Source organism: Oryx dammah, unplaced genomic scaffold, assembly GCF_014754425.2.
Source record: "Oryx dammah isolate SB20612 unplaced genomic scaffold, SCBI_Odam_1.1 HiC_scaffold_24, whole genome shotgun sequence".
NCBI classification, from domain to species: Eukaryota; Metazoa; Chordata; class Mammalia; order Artiodactyla; family Bovidae; genus Oryx; species Oryx dammah.
In genome coordinates, this window is record NW_024070208.1 from 73823616 (window position 1) to 73843831 (window position 20216).

The 20216-nt window shown below is 48.4% G+C and overlaps 1 protein-coding gene across 1 annotated transcript in view; it reads right to left on the reverse strand.

Annotated features, from left to right (window-relative positions):
- The window catches only part of STK24 (serine/threonine kinase 24), a 95182-nt gene extending 74991 nt beyond the window's left edge, over positions 1 to 20191 (reverse strand). The window contains exon 1 of the mRNA XM_040267370.1: positions 19778 to 20191. Coding sequence (XP_040123304.1) covers positions 19778 to 19819 — 42 coding nt within the window. The 5' untranslated portion in view covers positions 19820 to 20191. The remainder of the gene's footprint in view (positions 1 to 19777) is intronic.
- Between the last annotated feature and the right edge of the window lie 25 nt (positions 20192 to 20216).

Sequence of the window (20216 nt, forward strand, 5' to 3'; positions counted from 1 at the left end):
GGGTGCAAAAGGGGCAGCCTCCCTCCTACAGTTTTGTCTTCTCAAAAGAGAAACTACCAGTTAACTGTCACCAAGTCCAACTGTGCTTCCTGATACCCTGGCCTCCCGTGAGGGTTCACGGACCCAGACATCCTTTTCCTGGACCAGAGAAACCAGCCCCAGGGCTCTTGGCTCCTATGTAAAATCACTAACTTGCTAGTCATTTTTGTAAAAAAACAAAAAACTGTCCTGTCTCGTTTGAGAGGCCCGATTCTAACTATGCAAAAAAAAAAAAGAGAGAGACCATCTACACTGTCTACTGTACTTCAAGTGTGTTCAGTCCAATTTAAAAGTAGAAAACAAAAACATCTCTCTTCTGAATCAGGAATGAAGACTAAGCTCAACTTTTTTAAAAAGAGACACACAGAATACTCTAAGTATCAAGCCTACCCAGGTTTCCAATTGCTCCTTATTATCTCTTCCTCAAGCAAATCACAAAGCTAAGACCCCTTCCGGATTGGTCTGGATTGTCCATCCACGTCAGGAGAGACCTGATTTGAAGCCCCCATCATACTTCCCCTTCGTTTTTCAACACTTGTATCCTACTCCAAACTAATACCTTCTTTTCCCCATCATCCCAGGTAGGAGGAAGGCAAGGAAAAACCCGTCACCTTACTACACCAGTCACCCCAAACTACAGCCAATTCGCGGAACAGACCCATCTGCCTGGAGTGTCCTGACCCACTAGAGCACCTTGAAGAACCGCTCAAATACACACTTGCGTGCAGCCTCCTCCAGGAAGGCCTCCTTCCTTTCTCTCACTTTGGTTACAGCACCCTAGACTGCCTAAGGCCTCCTCTCTTTCGCTTTCACTCAGTTTAGTTACATCGCCTTAGACAGCCATCACTCACTGGAGCCTGCCCATACCGGGCTGTCAGTGCATTAAGGACAGCAGGCACAGCTCGCCCCCTGCCCAGCCCAGAGCACGGTGCCTTAACACGGCAGACTAGGCCTCTGGTGGTTGACGAATGAGTCTCATGTCTCATTAGGAACATGAAAAGCACTTAAGCACTGGGAGAAATCCAACTGCTTCAAGGGTCCTGATTAGAGGTTAGTGCCATTTCGGATGGAACTGCTGCACAAGGGAAGAGAAAACACCATCCAATGGAATTCCCAGCCTTCCCTTCAGTTCTAAACACAAGACAGTGAACAAGCCTTTGCAATTAAACAACCAGACTCCTTGCCTTCAACATATGTTACTCCCCTGGGGAACAAAATCATACACTCCTGCATTGTTTTTCCTCTTTAAGGATTATACACTACTTCTATAATATTTTTAATAAAGTAACATTTTTGACAGCTCAACTGTTTTTAACAGGAATCTTTACAGTGGCGGGGGGTGGGGTGTGCACCACGTGGGTGTTTGTGCCTTCACACACACAGAGGGAGGGAGGGAGGGAGGGAAGGAGGGAGGGAGGGAGGGAGGGAGACTGAGTCAGCACCCATCCATCCCTGGGGGAGAGCTCCATCCACTCAACCCAGCTGGGAAAGGACAGGATGAGGGAGTCAAGACAAAAAAAAGGGGGAGACCTACTTAGAGAAGGAGGTGCTTCCATTTTCAGTTTTTGGACACTTAGATTTTTAACTTAGTCTCAAAGCAATTGAAGGGTCCGAGAACCGAAATGAGCTGTGCAGAAGCGCACTGTCACACAATCTCCCTGTTGGGTTGGGGGGGTGGGGGTGGCTGCCAAGAGCCACTCACTTCTTCCCGAGGGGGCACACTGGGTCTGGGCGTCCTGAGAACCCCAAGTGTGAGCAGCGTTCGTGGTCACAGGGACATGGGCAACCACACGCCAAGAGACACCAGAAATTGCAGAAGCTGATGAGGCTTGGGAAATGGCGTACATTCACAGAAAACCACTTCAGTCGGATCAAAGTGACATCATTTAAGAACGCCCTCCTTGATGTTTTAGGGCAGTGAAACTCTTCTGCAGGATACCGGAAGGGAGGATACATGTCCTGACACATTTATTAAAACCCACAGAATGCAATGCACTGTCCCATGGAAACTATGGACTCTGGGTGACAAGTATGTGTCACAAAAGGTTCATCCCTAATAAAAAATAACAAGAGTCCAGTGCAGGACGCTGACAGTAACAAGCAGCAGAGGGCCTGGGAAAATCTCCGCATCTTCTGCTCAATTTTGCTGTGAACCGCAACTGCTCTAAAAAATAAAAGTTCATTTTTAAAAATGAGTAATCTTCACTGCTCCAGTTACCCACTCCCCCAGTCAGCCCATACTTCCCCAGAACACTTACGGCCACTGCTCTTTACCGAAGGGAATTTTTAAATGGGCCACTTCATTTTAATTATTAAAATTACCTCTGGCTAAAACTGTAATAAAACGGGAGATCTGATTTAACCTGTCAAGTTTTTTAAACGGACACCCCCCAGATCCCCAAGTATTCTAAAATATTGCGCCTCTTAAGAGATTAGATAAACTAAAAGTAAACCGACTCAAACTCCAAAATCCCCTTCTCATTTAAAACTAGCATTTTAGGGTGCTTAACCTGTACAAATATTAAAGAGAATTATTTTAATAACATAATCCAAAAAAATCCACCCCGAACACGGCTTTCCTTTTTCCCCATTACTCTCCAGGCTGCACCAGGCCAGGTAAGAAGCACCATAGGAAACCCAGCATCACCTGTCTAGGGTAACAAGAAAGCTTGGTTGGGTTTAGAGTTAACCTAGAGGCTTCAACAACGGGCTTCCCCAGTGGCTCAAGCAGTAAAGAATCCGCCTGCAATGCAGGAGACCCAGGTTCACTCCTTGGATGGGGAAGATCCCCTGGAGAAGGAAACGGCAACCCACTCGAGTATTCTTGCTTAGATAAGCTCATGGACAGAGAAGCCTGGCTAGCTACAGTCCATGGGGTCACAAGAGAGTTGGACAAGATTTATCAACTGAGCAACAAGGGGCTTCTACAACGATTTCTGCAGGTTTAACCGAGGTCTAAGACATCTGAACGACAGTCTTGCAAAATTCTGCTCTCCAGCTTAGAAAGCTATTTTCTGAGCCACTTCAGGTATGCCATTCATCAAACTACACATCAAAGACTGGCGGGGTCAAAACTAAGTCTATACCAGGTATTTGGAACCCTGGCATACGGTTTATCTGATCAAACTCTCATCACCCAAGCAACAACAAGCTGCTCTGGACTTTCAGACAATCAGCTCATGAACTGCTCCAGCTGGGGACAGACAGACAAGCCACACGGTGCCCCTCCCTGCCCACCTGGCCCCTCATCCCGGGGCCAGGGTGGAAATCACTGATGCTGTGACTGCCCTGATGCTGTGATGGCAGGAGAGTTCAGGTGCCTATCAGGTAAAGCAGGTTGGGACAGCAGATGCCTCTGAGAGCTGAACGCAGGCCACGCCCTCTCCAACAGCCCTCCCCACGGTGCCCATGCCCCTCCTCAGGAGGCTAACCATCCCGATGACCTCATTCATAAATCAGCAGCCTGGTCAGTCCCCAGCCTGGACTCTTCGCCCAAGCTCCAGGCCCATGCACGTAACCACCTATTCTGTCCCTCCACCTGCATTCCAGTCCTCTGAAACAGAAACTCTTTATCTGGTAGCCTCTTCCTCGTCTATGCCAACAGGTGGCCCCATGACTCATTCGTCTATGCCAATAGGTGGCCCCACACCCAGGCCAGATCCCGAGGGGCCATCACCAAGCCAGCTCATTCCACCCACAGCTCCCTCCCTGAATCCCATTCACACACCGAGACCTCTGTCCATCAACAGTCCGTCAACAGTCCACCAGCCAACCCTCCACCCCTCCTCCAGTCCAAGCACCAAACTGTCAAAACACAAACTGGTCTCGTTCTGCCCCTTCAAACATTCTCCGCATTGCTGCATCCCTTAACCAAAGCCCGAACCGCTAAGTACAGTCCTTTATGAGCTGGTCCCCTTTTCAATTTCGTCTATCTCGTTAACAGTCCTGCAAAACGGAATTTCCTGTCCTTTTCCCAACACTCTGTGCTATTAAAACAAAACCAAAAAACCCTATGCTTTTAACTACTTTATTCTGTCTAGATTCCTTCTGTGTGTATGTGCGTGGGTCGCTCACTCGTGCCCGACTTTTTGCGACCCCAGGGACTGTTGTTTGCCAGGCTCCTCTCTCCATGGGATTTCAACCAGGCAAGAAATCTGGAGTGGGATGCCACTTCAGGGATCGAACTCGGGTCTCCTGCAGGAGCCACCAGGGAAGTCCAGATTCCTTCTGCCTTCTTTTAAAAAAGACCTCAGGCATCATTTCCTTTATCGATCTTCAAACTGCCACCTCTCAATATATTTACTCCCTTCTCTGTGCTACTTCTGGGCCTTATACTTCCTTCTACAACTGCATGTGTACCAGTGGAAAGTGTTCACTCGCGTGCCTCTGCTCTCAAACTGTAAGCTCCCTGAAGTCAGGGTTATCATTCCTCTTCATCAATGCCAGCACAGTGGCAGACTCTTCTGCAGCCCTAGACATCATGCCTGTCCCATGCCATCAGTTCTTCACTGCCTCACATACTACCTATCTGGTTAGATCAACATACATTCTTCCTCTCACTGAGTATGAACTTGTATAAATGCTTTCCCAACGTCTAACTAAAATCAATTTTAAAACAAAGAATAGGAATAGGAACTTTCACTGAGAACTTCTCAATGACATGTAGCAAAGAGGGACTCACACCAGAGATGCAATATCAGGAAAGCTTAAAGGATGGGGAACAAGGGTCTTGGTGGTAGCAGGGAGGCCCAGTAGGACAAGGGACCAACCTGAACTCAGATGTTGTATGGAACCAGGCCTGCACCAACAGTACCAAAGAAAGTCTTCCTTCTTTTCCAGCTCTCTTATACCAACTAGCTTCCTGTCTGCAGAACCAGAAACTCTTAACTCATAGTTGAGTTAGGCTTTTCAAGCCTAGCCTCACAATTTAACCACTGTTTACAAATTTAATTCTGTTAAAAACACAGGGGGCGCTTCAACCAACAAACTTACAAACGGAATCTGAAATGTACTTGGGGATTGCCCATGTTTTAAACTTTATTTCAGACACACGAAATCAATCTGCTGCCTTTTTTTTTTTGTATCAAACTGTAAGAGAGGTGTTCATGGAAATTACAAATAAAAACATTAATAAATCCCTTATTAATTTTGTTTTACAAAGTACTATAAAGTAAAATGGCCACACTGACTACATTACTACATAGAATTTCAGCTTCAAATAGCAAAGATCTTTTATAAAGTCGGACAACACGTCCTCTTTTTCTTTCATTGTTCTCCTCCCCAACAGGTTTCCCTTTCTGTGATCAGTTTTGTAAGAGTGAAACAAATAACTAAAGATAATCAGTCACACAATAAGGAAAACTTTTTAAAGTCTGAATAAAGAAAAAAGCAAATCAGTTCTAGCAAAATTCAGTCATGCTATATTTTCATATCATTGCTGTGTATGTTTCCCTACGTTTTTCTATTCATCAAACGTGGTAGAAGTCCAGTAGCGCAGGTCAGTGCCCCTTAACCGAACCCTCAAAGTCTCTGGGAACGAAGAGTTTTTCCTAACTCCCCTGGAGGTGGGGAGACCTAAACTGATCAGAACCCACATGTCGGGAAAACCTTAAGCGGCTCCGGCAAGACAGGCACCATTACCACCAGCAGAGCCGCACTCAGGCATGCTATCCTGGGCGGGAAGAAAACACGTACACACGGTCTGCGTGACTTCACGGACTGCGGCCTCATCGCTCAAGACAAAACTAGAAGAGACACATTCATCCTCATCTGGGGTGGTGGAGGGGGGCAGGAGGACTGCTCATTCGCAGCAATGATTAAATTTTTAAGTCACAATATTTGCACCTATTATTATTTGCACCTATTACTGCACCTGCTAATTTCTACATCTTCTACAATTTTTCATTCAAAGACTAAAAAGAGACATGCAGGACATAAAAAGCTGTTTTAAAACTAGGATTTTTTTTTTTATCACATACATAAAATATCCATCTGAAGAACAACCAAGAAGAATGCGATTCAGCCAAGCAGAACTCCACATCCCGCAGGTCCATCCCTTTGCTCCATCCACAGAGGACAGGCAGTGTGGAAAGGAGACCGGCTGTGTTGTTCTGAGTTCATGCTGTTACACATGCGTGTACACACAAACACACACAGTCTCTGCAGGTCCCTGCCCACACGTGGGGTCCGCTCTTTAGGACACACATCTGTTACAGGGCAAAGGGCCCAGAGTGAATGCGTAATAACACGAGGAGCACCATCTAACTCACTCAGGTTAAGTGAAGCAATTACCAACAAAAACTTGTTAGATAACAACTACCACTGCTTTCCAATAACACTGTTGTGGGAGGGGGAGGATGACTAATTTTTCTTTCTCCAAAGGCAAAAGGAAAAAGCAGCAAGGTAATTCCATCTCCACCAACAGAGCCAAACAGGAATGAGTTGCTGGCTAGAACTCTGTGTCCTAAGGATGGGCAGGCCCCACGTTAAGGAGGTGAGTCAGAAACGCCATTAAAATCGTCACAAGGAAAACTGCAGGGAAACGGGCGTGATATTCACGATCCATTTCTAGATGGAAAACAATATGCCAAGTGCACCTACGTGTGACTGCCATCGCTTAAAGAGACACGCGTACAGAGACAACAACTCGAAGAAGCTATATTCAAGAGGTGGGTTTACAGACACTCCTGCTTTAAAAGCAGTTTAATGGCCGATAGGCTAAAGGTGTTCGTCCATTTCTGGACTTAACATGAGTAAATGAGACGCTCTCCTCCTCAAACCCCCACTTCATGATGTGCAAAGTGGCCAGAAGTCCTCATGGCAACCCCCCCACCGCCCGGCCCAGCACATGCTCCCACTCCCACCCCTTCTGAACCGGATCATCGCGGCTCTGATGCAAAAAAGACGAACCAAGAGAGAATCGTTCTCATGGAATTTCAAAAACAGCCTCATTTAATGGCTTCAGCTAACATATAAAGAAATAATTGATGCAACAGGCCAGGTATAAAATATAAAATATCTCAAAATGTTGAGAATTTTGCTATATTAAAAAGGCTTGCGGGAGAAAGAGAAGCTGGGATGAGCTGAGAGAACAGCATCGAAACATATACACTCCCAAGTGTAAAACAGATAACCAGTGTGGAGTTTGATGTACGATGCAGGGCACCTAACGCCAGTCCTCTGTGACAACTTGGGAGGGATGGAGTGGGGAGGGAGGGGGGGGTTTCAGGATGGAGGGGACACGTTTAACTACAGCCAATTCATACTGCCGTATGGCAAAAACCATCACAATATTGTAATTATCCTCCCATAAGTAATTTTTTTAAAAGCCTTATAAGTATTTTACCAACTTAATAACTTTTCACTCCAATTAATTTTCAGGATGCTGAGGGTTTTATTTTATTCCTTTTGGAAATACAAAAGAAGTAAAAAATGAAAACCCATTTTATAGGTGCACACACACATATCAGTATGTATTTATTTGGGGAGGAAGGCTGAGAAGGCCTCCTCTCATGAAACCGTTTGCTTCACATAAGCAGTAACTGATCCACGAGATCAGGAAATGTGTAGATTCCTGGGAAAACTGCTTTTCCACTAAAAACTATTCTAAACTATGTATGTGATCACTTTAGAAAATGACTCTGCTTCACGATATGGCAAAACAGAACTTCATCCTGCAACAGCCACGGCCGCGCCTTGGTGCTGGGGTTGCTGAAGGCCCCAGGCCCACTGCGGAGGGTGACCTGAGATCTCCACCTCTCAGATCCAAGCACGTCCCACCCACAGCACAGAAAAATACAGGCAGCCTGGGTCAGCAGGCCAGGAAATAAATGCAAGCAGTTTCACCCCATGTAAGCATTTCATTTTTTCTTGAAGACGACACTGGGAGGAAGGCATCCTGAATGACACAAAAGGAGTTTTCTTGTTTTGGCTTTTTTTTTTTTTTTTAAAAAAGAAACCCTTCAGATCTTTTATTAACAAAGTAAAGAGAAGAGCCCCCAAACCTCACACCCGCCTTTCTGGACACAGTTCATCCCCTAAATCTGCTTCATATGCCATTCACCCTCATACAGGAAAATGCCCATACAATGAACCGCAAAAAAATTACAACACAGTTAAAAAAGTCCCCTACCCCTTGCCCACCACCAAAAACCACCCTCAGATAAGCAAGTATAGGACACGCTAATAAAGGGCCGCCAAAGGGGAGCTCAGACAGTAAGGAAATCTTCCTGCCAAAGCAGGAGACTCAGGGTTCGATCCCTGGTTCAGAAAAATCCCCGGGAGAAGGAAATGGCAACCCACTCCAGTATTCTTGCCTGAGAAATCCCATGGACCCAGAGCCTGGCGGGCTGTAGTCCATGGGGTCGCAAAAAGAGTGGGACATGACTTAGCAACTAAACAACAACACAGAAATCGACTGTTTTTTAATTAAAAAATCAAATCAACTAATTCTACACAAAAACACAAAACCTCTGACTTCCAAAACATGGAAAAGACTATTGGTCTGGAATAGTATTCTCAGTTCAGAGACAGGCAGATCTTTAGTTAAGTGTTAAGCAGACCAACTGTGAGAGAAGAGCACCAACTTTGCCCAGGGGCGCCCACTCATTTCCTAGCTGCCCCCCACCCTCCACCAGGCACAGCAGCAGCCCCTCGTCCTGGGCCGAGCACCAACTAGGAGGTGGACGATGGGGACCTTCACTGCAGGTCTCTCCTCACAATCCAATCAAGGGGGAGAAAAAGGCGACAGAATATAAACACTAATGGCCTGTCAGGGGTTCCCAGGCACAGGAACCTGGGGTGACCCTGAGGGGTGGGCAGGGAGTGGCTCCTGCAGGGTGAGGGGGTCCTGGATGCTAAGCTGGAGTTTATTATATCTGGTCAGGAAGCCACCAAAGGGTTTTAAGCAGGGGGCGACTTGACGGAAACAGTTAAGAGAGACGATCCTGACAATGCTGAGGAAGAGCTTTTAAACTTTTCAACTTTTAAAAGGGACCTTTGTTCAGGCTCAGAGTTTCCCAAAAGAACCATGAAGGCTAGTTCTGAGATGCATTTTTTAAAAAACAAGGTTCCAAAGTCAGACAGACATGGAGCACATGTCTTCCTCTGCCCCCTAGCCGGTGTGTAATACACACTAAAACGGTTAAGTTCAGTCAGTTCAGTCGCTCAGTCGTGTCCAACTCTTTGTGACCCCATGGACTGCAGCATGCCAGGCCTCCCTGTCCATCGCCAACTCCTAGAGCTTACTCAAACTCATGTCCATCGAGTCAGTGATGCCATCCAACCATCTCATCCTCTGTCGTCCCCTTCTCCTCCTGCCTTCTATCTTTCCCAACATCAAGGTCTTTTCAAATGAGTCAGTTCTTCACATCAGGTGGCCAAAGTATTGGAACTTCAGCATCAGTCCTTCCAAAGAATATTCAGGACTGATTTCATTTAGGATGGACTGGTTAGATCACCTTGCAGTCCAAGGGACTCTCAAGAGTCTTCTCCAACACCACAGTTCAAACGCATCAATTCTTCGGCGCTCAGCTGTCTTACAGTTCAACTCTCACATCCATACCCAACTACTGGAAAAACCATAGCTTTGATTAGATGGACCTTTGTTGGTAAAGAGTCCAGCAGTTCTTTCCATCGGAAAGCCTTTTCAACTTTCAAAGTCAGACCCGTGCTTCCAAAGTCGGTTTCTGAAATACAGAACCCAACTGGCCAGCACTAACTACCCACTGAGCCACTCTGCAAATGGGCCCCACTACGGTGTGCGTCCATGAAGAGGATTTTTAACTGTGGTGCAGCGGTTCTCAAACTGGCCCTGGCACACCTGGCATCTTGTTAGAAACACACACTCCACCCCAGACTGTCTACATTTTACCAGGCCCTCCAGGCGATGGATGAGGGTAAACACTGAAATCTGAAAAACCACTGTTACAGGCTGCTTTTTCCAGTTACTACTTCAGCACAAACAACCAGGTTTCAAAACAACCAGGGCAACACCCTGAGAGGCAAGAAACAGATGCCAGAGGCTGCTCTCCCAACCCCAAGGGTGGCCTAAGGGCTCAGCAGAGAGAACTGAGAGAAAGAAAATGGGGACGAGTCACCTCCCCCGATACCCACCCTCTGAAACTCCAGGAAGTCAATTAAAAATAGCCCTGGAACATGAACAAAACCTTCAAAAGTAAAAAAAAAAATAAATAAATAAATCATGGAAATAAAAGTGCCCCCAAATACCAGCAGGTACTGGCCCTGAACTGGGGTGGTCTCAGAGAAGCTGGAGGAGCAACCAGGTCCTTAGGGAAACAGCAGCCTTGTGGACAGCGGGGCAGGATCTGAAATGCTAGGTAGGAGGCACTCTGGTGGAGTGAAGGCTAAAAATCAGGGCTCTGCTCCCAAGTGCGGAGCCCTGGTCCAGTTTCCTTTAGCCTCAGTTTTCTCATCTGTAAAACTGGTCCAACAGCCCTTCTCACAGCGGAAGCCCTGAGCATTGGCCGAGGGCATGAGCTGCCCCCGCGTGGGGCCCTTGAGAGGAGAGCAGGAGGACAAAGCTCCCTTCCTACAAGGACCCCACTGTCTCCTTGACAGGCATCAACGTGGGAACGCCCGAAGACCATCTCCTTTCCCTGCTTATCTCTCCAGATTCCCCAGTGAAGCAGAAGGAAAAAGCCACCCGCCGCCCAGCAGCAACTGCTGAGGAAGAAAGCAGTTCTTCGTACCTACCCCTCTTTTTCTTTTCAAATTACCTCTCGAGAAACATCTGGTACCACGAAAGGGCATTGCACACACGGGAGGAAGCGCGCACACAGGGCCTTCTACCGCAGGCTCTCGGTTCAGCAGGAGTTCAGGTGCCAGTCTGACAACTGTGAGCCAACCGCGCTGAACTGGATTTGTAAAGCGATGCTGGGCAAACTGTGCTGAAAACAGCTGCTGGCCAACGCCCAGTCCCCAAGTTCTAGATTCCTTTTCATTTCCACTCGTTTATCACCGTATGCTTCTACCCCAAAAAGGTACTTTGTTTTTAGTAGGAGGCGCAGCCTTGGAGCCACATGCCCACTAATGCGAGCATCTGAGGAGCAGCATGGAGCCAGGAATGGGGTCACAGGGACGCTCGCTCTTCATTCGTCTGGGACACACGTGCAGGGGCGACCGGGTCCCACGGGTACCTGACTCACCCTGGCAGTGCCACCCCCATCCTCCCAGGAAGCCCACACTTACTCCCGGACCACAGCCGCATGCCCCAAACAGCAGTCAACTTAAGCAAAAGTTTCTCTGACAAGACCCTGCGGGCTGCCCTGAAAACGGTTCTGGGTCCACAGGACCCTGAGACCAGAAATGAGAGACAGAAGGGAAAAGGGGTATTCAAGTCGGGGAGGTGGGGGTCACAGACAGACACACAGAAAAACAAGGATGTATGTACACCACCTCTTTCTGACGGAGAGAAACCAGAAGGCAAGATCCCACGAGGAAGAGGACAGCGGCTCAGAAGGCCCTCCCTGCACCAGGGACGGGGCAGTCCTGACCTTGGAATTCACCTTCTACTTTATTCATCTGTTTAATATTAATACAAACAGTGGAGACGCTGTCACGATTCTGGAGGAAATGATTTCCAACTCATAACTAAATACCCTGCCAAAATATCAACAGAGGAGACAGGCAAAAAGAAGAAATTTGCAGATATCAAAGACCTTAAAAAAAAAAAAAAAAAAAACCACTATCTCCCATGCACCCAATTCACAAGAAGGACACAACAAGGTATGTTCCACCAACTCAGCGGTGGAAACCACGATGGCAGGAGTCACAGAACACGAGCCAACCCAAGACAGCAACTCGAGGAATCCGGGCGATGAAGGCAGAGACGACCCAGGATGCCAGCCGTCCAGGCCGAGAGGCTCATGGGAAGGCATCTCCAAAGAAGTGAAACGAGACAGACAGCCTGCGTGCTCCACCTGGACTCCCCGAGGGAAGCTTTCAACAACTGGGCTGGGGTTGGGGTTGAGTGAGTTACAAGTGCTGCTAAGAACTAAACATTTATGAGTACCCCCTACCCCATCATATGGTTCCGTATTCTTGCCTGGAGAATCCCATGGACAGAGGAGCCTGGCAGGCTACAGTCCATGGGGTCGCAAAGGGTTGTACATGACTGAGCAACTAACACATACACCCCATCGTATGGTGAAACCCAACCCCCCACCAACGTGATGGACATGACTAGGTCACGAAAGTGGAGCCCTCCGGATTGGCAACGGCGCCCTTGGAAGGAGAGACCCAGAGAACCCCCCACCCCCTGGGCTCTCAGAAGACACCTCATCTGCCAGAGCCTTGACCTTGGGCTTTCCAGCCTCCAAAACTGTGACAAGTGTTTGTTTAAGCCACTAGGGTTTTTAATGATATTTTGTAACAGCAGCTCAGACTAAAACAATTACATTTCCAAAAAAACAACTTCCAAACAAGACTTGAAAAAGTAATCCTGGCTTAGTAATGACCAGCTGTGCTTAGCGATTCTGGAGTCCCGCTAATATGCACACACGCATCAGACCCAAGTTTCCCTGTAACTACACTGGGCGCAGGGAGGGAAGGGACAAGCCAGGGAAGGAGGCAAGGACTCAAGAACTAAACCCTCATGTTGTCAGGGTCCAAAGTCTACAGACAGGGGAAAACCCTATTTGCAAATGCTCTTTGTGAACAAAGAAGTAACAGCAAGTGCCAGCAAAGAGCAAAGGGGCTGCCTTCAGGAAGGAGCAAATGGAAGCAAAGGGCAAGGAACTGCCTCCGTTCCAACAAACCCTTTATCACATGCATAACTTTTAAAATAAAAACTAAAAAAAAAAAAAACCTAAATAATTAACATAAGACAAAGTGTCTGGACCTATGGGGTCCTTTCAAATCTTAGGGCCAGAAAAGTCTTTTGAAAAACAGGAAGGGACTAAGTGGGAAGATAAACACAAGCTGACTATCTGGTAAGCGTTAATATAAAACTCAAAGTTCCCACAATGTCTTCAGATACCAACAGGGCGCTGAACACACAGCCTCTTCTACTGACTGAGGTCCTCCTGAAAATACGAAGGTCTGTGAGTGCTGTCCCCAGTGGGGTGTACACAAAGTACCTTTAACCCACAACTGGGATGTTTTATAATTTGTCTCAAGCAAGGCACATCTTATTTCTCTCCTCTCAACCTTGGTACCAGTCTAATGGCAGAAAGCAAAGAGGAACTAAAGAGCCTTTTGATGAGGGTGAATGAGGAGAGTGAAAATGTTGGCTTAAAACTCAGCATTCAAAAAACTAAGATCATGGCATCCGGTCCCATCACTTCACGACAAATAGGGAAAAAGTGGAAGCAGTGACAGATTTTGGGCTCCAAAATCACTGTGGACAGCAGTCATAAAATTAAAAGATGCTTGCTCCTTGGAAGAAAAGCTATGACAAATCTACACAGCATATTAAAAAGCAGAGACATCACTTTGCCAACAAAGATCCACGTAGTCAAAGCTATGGTTTTTCCAGTTGTCATGTACAGATGTGAGAGTTGGACCATGAAGACTGATCACCAAAGAACTGATGCTCTCTAACTCTTTAAGAGTCCCCTGGACTGCAAGAAGATCAAACCAGTCAATCCTAAAGGAAATCAACCCTGAACACTCATTGGAAGGACTGATGCTGAAACTCCAATACTTTGGCCACCTGATGCAAAGAGCCAACTCATTGGAAAAGACCCTGATGCTGGGAAAGACTGAAGCAAGAGACGTGGGCAACAGAGGATGAGACGGTTGGATGGCATCACCGACTCAACGGACATAAGTTCAAGCAAACTCCACAAGATGGTGAAGGACAGGGAAGCTTGGCATGCAGCAGTCCATGGGATCGCAAAGAGTCAGACCCGACTGAGCGACTGAACAAATGAAACCTTGGAAACCAGGGAGCCCTTCAGGATTGGGAAACTCCGTATCACCCAGGAGCCAGGTGCTGTAACAGCCCTGTTTCTGTCCTTCTCAAAGCATGTGGCACTGAGAGTTTGAAAGGCATTACACTGCAAAAACCTAAGTTCTGGGAGGGGAAGGGCCGGCCGGATGACAGGGCCTGACTCTGAGCAGCAATGGAGGGATAACAGAGTCAACTTTTTATTTCCTGCTCTCCCACCCGCCCCAAGATCCCATTACTGTTAACAATGCTGAGCCCAGCCCAAGCACCAAAAAAGCTCCAGCTGGACTGGTTGGGTGCGGTCCATTTCCTGCAGGTATGGAGTTGCATAGCAGGCAACTCTGAACCACTGGGAGAAATTACCCAAAAAGAGAGCGAAGTGACCTGTTTCACAAGAAACCCTCAGACTCCTGGACCGGCCTCAGTGTTTGACTGTAAAACACAGCAATTGCCAACGGGTTCATTTCCTGAGAAATCTGAACCCAAGCCCTAGAAAAATACTGCTCAACTGAAAAGCTGTGTCAATCTGCATCAAATAAGTAAGCTCCATTTGGCACACCAGAACGATGGCCACAAAAATTACAGAAAGGAACAAGAAAGGCCGATGGAGGCTGCCATGGACGCATAACCACCCTCCTCCAGGACACTGGGCTACGTTATCGGCCCAGGAAAATCTAATCGGACCAATTTCTACTTGAAGGTCGACTGGTTCCATGTGAGATACTATCAAGAACGTTCCCTGATACAGGATTAGAACCAAAACGTCCTGGACTCCTCCAAGCTGTTTTCTTGTTTCTAATCTTCTGACAACCCTCTCCCTCAAGAGCTGACTTTACGCAAAACAAATTCTTAACTTTCTTAAATTCTGCTGATAGAGAAGAGGAAACATGAAGTCTTGAAATGAATATTAAAAAAAAAAAAACTTAAAAACACGCTACTAACAATAACAGCAATGTGTCTTTATTTTTCTTATAACATCGCATTGGGAAAAGGTCAGAACAAAGGCAAGGGGCATGAAAGAGTAATAAAGACTATAAGACGAAGGTTAAGAGTCCCATTATGGACTTTCCCTGGTGGTACAGTGGGTAAGAACCCGCGGCCAATGCAAGAGACACGGGTTCAATCCCTGGTCCGGGAAGATCCCGCATCTCTCGGAGCAACGAAGCCCAAAGCTCACCACTGAAGAGCTGCCACCACCTCCTGAGCAGGCACCAGCGCACCCAGCATTCTTCCACCTTCTCCCACCACCGGAGAAAGCACAGAGGAAGCAGGCTTCCAACAGCACTCGGCCGCAGGCAGCGGGGAATGCAGGGCCTCACCCCAGGTGCCACCCCTCCAGCTCCAGGTCCCAGCCAGGCCCCTCGAGCTCACTTGCCCATCCCCGAGCCCTGCTCTGTGCGGCCCCCTCCCTTCTGAACCTTCCTGGGCAGAGCACCCTGATCAGCCCTCGCTAGGCTTCGGACTTCCTGAGGACAGGCCAGAAGGCGGCTTCACCTGCCAGGGCTGCTACAGAAACACACCGCGTGTATGCGGGCTCCCCATCCAGCCCAATGCTGGATCGCACTCCACAGATCAGCCTTCCAGTGCTTCAGGGCCCCCCACCTCACAAATACCCCAAGTCCACACACTCACGCCGACCTCTGCTCAGGGTGCAGGGTGCCAAGAGGCTGAACGCGGGGAGGGCTCTTCCATGGAAACAGGAAAAGAACTGTGGAGATGGGCCACCAAAAAGGAAAGAGTCAGAGAGCGCTGAAGGCACAATCAAGCGCAGCCATCCTGTCTCCAGATCGCCAGCGCACACGGGTGTCCCCAGGGGGAGCGAGAGCGCTGGCGAAGTGTCCCAACTCACCCCCAATGGCCATTCAACGTTTCTGGCTCCCCACACAAAAGGCATTCTCAGCGAAGGGTTCTCCAAGCAGCCAGAGAAATGGAAGGATGATGGAGACAAGTAGAGACTTTTATTTTTCCAGCTTTTCCTGTAAACGGTCTGTACTTTCAAATATGAGAATATCTTATATGTAGTTGCATGTTAAGTCGCTCCAATCAAGGCTCTTTGTGACCCTATGGACTGCAGAAAACCACGGTCCGCTATGCATGGGATTCTCCAGGCAAGAATACTGGAGTGGGTGGCCCTCCTCCAGGGGATCTCCCCGGCCCGGGGATCGAACCTACATCTCTTTACGTCTCCTGCATTGACCATGGGTTCTCTACCACTAGCGCCACCTGGGATGTATGACATCCTAAACACAGGCTAGAGCTGACTTGGGCCCTAACACCCGTGTTACACATCAACAGGATATACTTCAGTCAGAGAATGAGATGATTGGATGGCATCACTGACTCAGTGGAAGTGAGCTTGAGCAAATTCTGGGATAGTGAAGGACACGGAAGCCTGGAGTGCTGCAATCCGTGGGTCACAAAGAGTCGGACACGACTTAGCGACTGAACGACAATAATTCAGTCAGCTGTGAAATCAATTGAGTTTTGCAACGGCTCCTTTCTTCTCTTTAATAAAACGCATCGCACAGCAGCACACAAGTAGTGAGGATTAGGACTGTCTTCTGAAACTTTTAGTTTCAGGTCTTGATGTAAAATGTATTTTTTACATGGGTCACAGTTCAAAAGAGGTTTAAAGTGACTCATAAATTTCCATGATAGAAATTTATAAACCAAGATCTAATTCTAACTTACAACTTCTGCAACTAAAAGCTGATCAGTGCTGCTGTCTCCAGCTGATGCTTGCTCCTCTTTCAATCTGAATTGAGAGAAGCAACAAATGTTCAATAAAGGACAGGGAGTTATTAAATCTACCACTCAACCTAATTTCTTTATGTCTATTTGTAGTTACTACATTCAGCTCGTGATTTCCAGTTTTCCCCAATGCTAATCAAACTGGGATGTGGGAGGTTAAAAAAAAAAAAGGGAAAGTGTGCCCCACCCCCCCCGCAACTCTTATGAAACAGCTTTAAAAGGGATAACTCATTCAGACTTACAGCCATCAACCCCTCATGGAGTACTTGGCACATCAGCGTTCAATAACAGTTGCTGATCAAACAAAATATCAATCTCATATTTTAATTTCTTTTGCAAACCCAAGTAGGGATGAAACAAATGTTACTTTCTGCTAAAGTAATAATAAGGCTAATTCAGCAAGTCCAGTAGGAGTATGAGTTCAAAAGTAGGAAAGACCTGGTCTCTAGTCACAAATTGCCACATAATGCACCTTCTCACCTTGGGTCAGTTCAACTAGTTTCTGCTGGTTTCTACATCTAGACAATAACATAAATTACACCTGCACCTCAGGTGGTACCAGTAAGAATCAAGAGGCATAAAAATGATTTGCAAGACAATGAAGAAGGATGTTTTAACTGCAATTATTCTTTTAATTCAGGTTTTTTTGTTTTTTTTTTTTAAGGCTCTTTGCCTAGGCTGCCTGAATCCACTCTGCTATCTTTCTTGAAATTTTTAAGCCATCTCCACATAAATCCTGGTCAGGAGATGAGAGAGGAAAAAAGGGAGGGAGATGGGATTAACAGGGCAAGGGCACAGGTGGGTTAGTACTTTCCTCCTGTTTTATCCTGGAGAGCCGTCTGAGGCAGGTGCGCCTTTAATTTAATCCTCAATAACAACTCTGAGGAAGGCCTTCCTGGGCAGCAGCAGCTGCTGATTCAAAGCAGAAAATAAAATGTGTGTGTTGTTTTTCTTTTGGAGTGGAAGGGAGAAGGAAAGAATATTCCTTCCCAAATGGCACATCAGAAACAATCATCATAGATTGTATGGAGGCACTTCAAACACAGGGATGACTCTGTCCAAAGCCACCTCGCGCCCCTAAAACTGCAACAGCTGAAAATCTAGTTGTTTCAACCAAATAAAAACTTACCAGCCTTTATACTGAATAAGCAAAATAAAAACAACTCCGTTGTAACCTTACGGAGGAAATATGTTTGGGGAGGCATGTATCATCCTTATCCAAGACTTAAGAATTCTGGCCCACACTCCCGAAGCAAAAAATTAAAAGGTGAGGACAAAAAAAAAAAAAAAAGTGTTGAGATAACCACCTGGTGACCATCTGATACTGACTTAAGGGCATCAGCCAGAGAGGCTTTAAGTACCTTTTTAAATAGATTCGCTTTCCACAAAGGCTGACTACACCTCCACAGTAGTACTGAGCAAGCCATGTGTACCAGATTACAACCTGATTAACAGCATAAGAGTATATCTCAAGAAAGTACTGAGCAAATGTGGTTCTTGGTGATTTGTTGTTTTTTTTTTCCAAATCATTACAAGAGGTCCTTCTTGCTCTACTGGTCAGAAATACATTTTTACCCAGTTCACCCTGCTTTCCTGTCTCTAAATTCAAACCAAACCAAAGCAGGAATTTTAGGAAATACCAAGAAACCACATCTGATTTCTACCTAGCGGTCAGCAGTAGCTTAGGTTTTTTAATGCGTGTTGTTTAAAAGCTCTTTACAGGAGGTTCAAGGACAGTTTTCTTTTTAAGCACAATAAAGTTATTAATGTTAACTGTTACTCCACTTAAAAAAAAAAAGCTAAAATCCCGGTAACTTTGTGCTCCTATTTTTCTAGATATCAAACCTGAACAATGAAGTCGAGTTTTCTACTTCGGATTTTGAGAGAGAAAAGATCTCTCTCGAATGAGGGGGCAGATTCCTGGCTCCCATGTGGTCCAAATACTTCTCAGCCCTCAAGAGGGAGGGGAGGGAAAAAAAAACGAAATAGCACGTTGAACACTAAAACACAAACAATCCACTCGGATACTTGTGATTGTTTTCTTAAAGTTCGTACGTTCCCTCGCCCGGCTAACCTGGGGGGAACAAAACTTTTGAGAGATACCGTAACCCTTCCGTGAGACTTTTAATCCCAAACATTTGCCACCATTTACCGGTTCACACACATCACAAACTAGCCGAGGAAGGTGGTTTTTATTTTTCAAAAGGCTAAACATAATCCCCGAAGGCGAAAAACTTTCTTTGATACATCCCCGCCCCCACTCCGGAAAAAAAAAATAGTATTATTAAGTCGCTGGGAGGCCAACAGGCCACAAAGAAGCCACGGAGAGGGTTAGTGGGAAGGGACTCTCGGTGGCCGGATCCAATCGAGTCTCCAAGTCCAGCCCAGAGTCCCGGGACCCACACTGTCCGATCGATTCCTCCCTTCCAGAACGGACTTCCAGGCTTCGCACCTTCCCGTCCGTCTGCACCGGGAGGAAGCGCGCGGACCAACGCGCTGAAAGCGGAGCTGGCGCTTACCCCTTCCTCTCCCCGCCCTGTCTCCTCCGCCCGCCGGGCCGGGACGAGCCGGGGCGCGCCCGGGGGCCCCCCTCTCCGGGGTAGGGGGGTGAGGAGGGACCAAGGCCTCCACCGCTGCCCACCCCTAGCCCGCACCCGGGCCCCGAGAACGAGCCGGGCCTCCAAGGGCATTTCTCCACATCACTTCTTCCCAGGGGATGGGCCGGCGCGGGGCCTGCTGCTCGGGAGGGGGACGCGAGGAGGGCGACTGGGCCAGCAGCGCACATTCTCCCCTCCCCGGACCACCGGGACGCCCGACCCGCGAGGGCCGCCTCCGGGCCGCGGCCCCCCAGGTCCCTCCACGGCCCCCACCCCACCCCCGAGACCCGGGCCGCGGGGCCGGGCAGGACGCCCCGGAGGCGGCGAGCGCGGCGCGGGAGGCCGGCGCGACCCCGGAAGGGGCAGCGTTCGGGGCAACTGGGGGTGGGGGGAGCGGCCGTGTTTACACCGCCAAGTTCCCCGCTTCCGCCCCGGCCCGCGCATCCCTCCCGCCCCTCGGCGGCCCGGTTCCTGCCTGTACCTGCATGCCGGGCAGGCCCGACTGCACCGGGGAGTGAGCCATGGCGGTCAGGACGGCCACTTCCTGGGACGGGACGGCCGGGCCGCGGCGATCCGCGCGGGCGACGAGGCCCGCGGGCCGCGCGCAGCCCTCCTCGGGCGGCCGGAGGCGGGGGATGGGGGGCCGGCCGGCCGGAGCCCGAGGCCACCCTAGCCCCCCGTGGGTCCTGGGCCGGGCGGCGGGCTCAGGGGCGGACGGCGGGCCTCGTCTCCATGCACCGCGCCGGGGAGGGGCTGCGAGGAGCGCGGGGCCTCCCCGCTAGCGGCCGCCCTGCTGCTGCTGCCGCTGCTGCTGCTGCCGCCGCCGCTGCTGCTGGACTCGAACCGGGCGGCCTGGGCCCCCGCGCTGGCGCCTGGAGCTGGAGTGGGGCGCGCACCGCCGGCCGAGCCCGCGAGCGCCG